This window comes from Eupeodes corollae, chromosome 2, assembly GCF_945859685.1.
Source record: "Eupeodes corollae chromosome 2, idEupCoro1.1, whole genome shotgun sequence".
Classification (NCBI taxonomy): Eukaryota; Metazoa; Arthropoda; class Insecta; order Diptera; family Syrphidae; genus Eupeodes; species Eupeodes corollae.
Window position 1 is genome coordinate 54,231,761 of NC_079148.1, and position 3,466 is coordinate 54,235,226.

The 3,466-nt window shown below is 37.5% G+C and overlaps 2 protein-coding genes across 2 annotated transcripts; one reads left to right on the top strand and one right to left on the bottom strand.

The window, feature by feature from the left end:
* The first annotated feature begins 456 nt into the window (after positions 1-456).
* Positions 457-1,458, top strand: LOC129944920 (putative nuclease HARBI1). The gene has a single exon (XM_056054579.1). It carries the CDS (start codon positions 457-459, stop codon positions 1,456-1,458), a length of 1,002 nt encoding a protein of 333 aa, XP_055910554.1.
* A 340-nt stretch (positions 1,459-1,798) lies between these two features.
* Positions 1,799-2,851, bottom strand: LOC129944921 (uncharacterized). The gene has a single exon (XM_056054580.1). It carries the CDS (start codon positions 2,531-2,533, stop codon positions 1,799-1,801), a length of 735 nt encoding a protein of 244 aa, XP_055910555.1. The 5' UTR covers positions 2,534-2,851.
* Between the last annotated feature and the right edge of the window lie 615 nt (positions 2,852-3,466).

Below are 3,466 nucleotides of genomic sequence, written 5' to 3' on the forward strand. Positions count from 1 at the left end.
ATGCAAGACGTTTATCTACAAGGGCATTATTTATACAAACTATATAGTTGCGAAGTTTGAGTAACTTTTAAAGAATACTTAAAGTACCCAAGTTCTTTTGCCGTACTTCGCGAATATGGAAGAATTTACCCCTTTAGCCATTTGACAGGTGTATGTCTTGAGATGATTTGCTCACCAAAAGTTTATCACACGCAATGGGCGGTGTGAATAAAAACGAGTAGGACAAGTAAATACTTGAACATATCAAAATTACAAGTAAACGCCAAAATTGAAGTGAATAAAACAAGTATTTACTCTTACTCGCGAGTAAATACTTGAGAGGCTAGTAAAACCCGGAAAAATGCCAATTTTGGTGTGAATAAACGCAAGTAAATACTTCTGTAGCAAGTAAATATTCGTCTACTCGCAAGTCAACCCGACCCCAGACTTGCAGTCGTACTTGTACACGAAAGATTTATGAACCTGCGTGGTGTGAAACGTTATAAAGACCGGCGTGATATAAGTCCCGATCTATCTAAGGGACTATTACGGTTTGAGAGCGAAAACGTAGATTTTCTCACTTCGCACTTTCTTGATGAAAACACTGATGCAAGGGGTGGAGGATTAACTGCACGGAAAAAGATGGAAATTTTTCTGAGATACGTTAGTGATCCAGGATTCCAAAATGGTGTTGCCAACGACATGGGGGTTGAAAGAAGTACCGTCAGCAGAACATTTTCAAGTTTATTGGATAAAATAGTGTCGAAGTCTGAAGATTGGATTAAATTTCCACGCACTATTGAAGATATGGATCAGGCCAAGGCAGATTGGGCTTCAAAATTTCGCATTCCGACTGTCATTGGTGCTATAGATTGCACTCACGTGCATATTATGAAACCTTCGGAATTCGGCGACGAGTATGTGAACAGAAAAGGAAAAACAACAATAAACATTCAGATGACTTGTGACGCTAATGAAAAAATTACAAGTGTGGACGCTCAATGGCCAGGGAGTGTACATGATGGCAGGATTTGGCGAGTGAGTGGAATTCAGGACGTGGTGCGCCGATATGATGGTGATGTTTGTCTCCTTGGTGATAGCGGATATGGAATTACTCCTTGGTTACTGACTCCTTTTGACGAACCAAGAAATGCTCGTGAGCGGAATTACAATTCGACCCATGCTCAGGAAAGAGTAATAATAATTGAACGAGTTTTTGGCCAGATGAAACGTCGTTTTCCCATACTCTCGAGCCAAGTTAGAATAGCAGTCAAAAATGTTCCCAATTTGGTAATAAGTTGTGCAGTGCTTCACAATGTAGCAAAACATTTGAATGATCCTTGGGAAGTGGAAGACGGAATCGAAAATGGTGTGGCTGAAGAAAATGTATCTCTATATAATTTAGATCGGAATGAAGTTATAAATAGACGACATGGTCAGCAAAAACGATTCGAAATTAGTAATAATCTGATGATGTAAATACACATAAAAAGTAATAAAAAATATATGAAAAAACAAAAATATATCTTTTTAAATAAGTATGTTACATGTGCGCATGTGTGTGCATAAGCCTACAGTATTTCAGGTTTAACATGACCTGCTGGAAAAGCAAATGGGCATATACCACCAGCCTATGAGCCCTCCACCGGTCACGCCATACCCGACAAACTGCGTACAGCTGTGTACGTGACGTATATTATATGCTTATTTCATTTTTAATTTTTGTTTTTTATTTATTTTATTATTATTTTTATTTTTTATTTTATTTTTTTTTAAAGAAAAGGAATATTTCAGGAAAGGAAACAGGATACAATTTATCTCAATAACAAAAAATCTTTAAGACATCGTCTTCTTCAACCACAACGCGTTGTTCAACGGACTCCGTTCGTCTGTGTTGTGCAGCTCTTAGGTTCAACTCCGTTATCATCAGTTGTTCACGTTCAGCCTGAAGTCTTGTTAGCTTAATTTGTTCAAGTAATAATAAACGCTGCAACTCACCAGTTGTCAACTTTGACGTCTCTTCAGTTTCAGCTGAGAGTTTCAATTTCTTATCTTTTTTCAACTTCGTCGCATCGCTCTTACGTATGCAAGTCACTGGTGTGATGGGCTGGTTTGATGCTAACATGTCAACGGGGTCATCTTCGTCTTCCCTATTCTCATTCTCCTCATTGAGTTCAGATGTAGAACTTGCTCCCAATCCAACGCATGAAGCCCCAGGTATTTTGCAATAAACTGGGTTCTCGTTTGAATCGCAAATTTTTAGGAAATCTGCCTCCCATGACAACAATGTTATTGGTTTATTTCCAGTTGCGTTGACATCAGTTTTTTTCTTGACTGCGGTTTTCATATTGTTCAATAGCTTTTTTAACTGTCCAACACTAGTTTGCTTCCCAACATTTTTCGAAAATTGGTCGACTAAACATCCCCATGCCTTCTCTTTAGCAGATGCAACTTTAGGCAACATGGATTTATTTAGCACAACACTAAATTCTTTCAATAACGCTACAAAAATAGCTCTATTGTCACAACCCGAAGTCACACTACTTTCATCCATAGCTGCAAGAGGATAAAAACAAACGGGAACGACAACTGACTTGTGAGTAATGACGGGGAGTCAAGGTCAGTTTAGGCGAAAACAGAACGTTAGGCGAAAACAGAACAAGTCACAACAGTAAATGATGCGTAGTCTGTGTGGCGCTACAAGTATTTACTTGCCTTTTTTGTGAATTCAGTTGTCTCGCGAGTAAATACTTGCTAGTAAACCCTCGGATTGACGAGTACACGGTCACAAGTAAACTCGACGCTTTATTCACATCGGTTTACTTGGAGTTTAAATACTCGTTACACTTTACTTGTAAGTAAATACTCGTCATACTCGTTTTTATTCACACCGCCCATATGACAATACAAATTTGGTGCGAAATTTAGTCACAATAGACCGAATATCCGCTTCAGTGGGTCGATTAAACTGATCAAAATGGAAGTGCGATGAAATTTCTTGACAAAGCACGCATTTTACTAATAAAATTCAATAAATTTGCAAGCGTTGTTCGTTTGTAAGACGATTCATGGGTAAATTATAGACCAAACTTAAGTTAGATGTTTAAAATAGTGTTGCCAAAAAGATGATAGCTTAAAAATTATCCTTTATAAGGTAACTACTTTCTGAAAATTCTGAAGTGTAATATCAGCACCGGTTACGAATAAAAAGACAAATGTACCAACGACACGTAAACCTCTCCAAACGGTGATTTTTCAGGATCTACAGGCGTGTAAAAAGTATCACAAGGATGTTTACGTTCTAAAAATTACAACCGTTCTTGTTTACATACCTATTTAACCAGAAGTTATCCTCTATGGAAATGATTGAAAGTCGGATCAAATCAAATACAAATTTTTATCAAATTGACCCTAGACCTTAATACCAGCGACAAATTTACCAAAAACAATAAACAGAAATTGTACAACTGCATATATACATATTAGG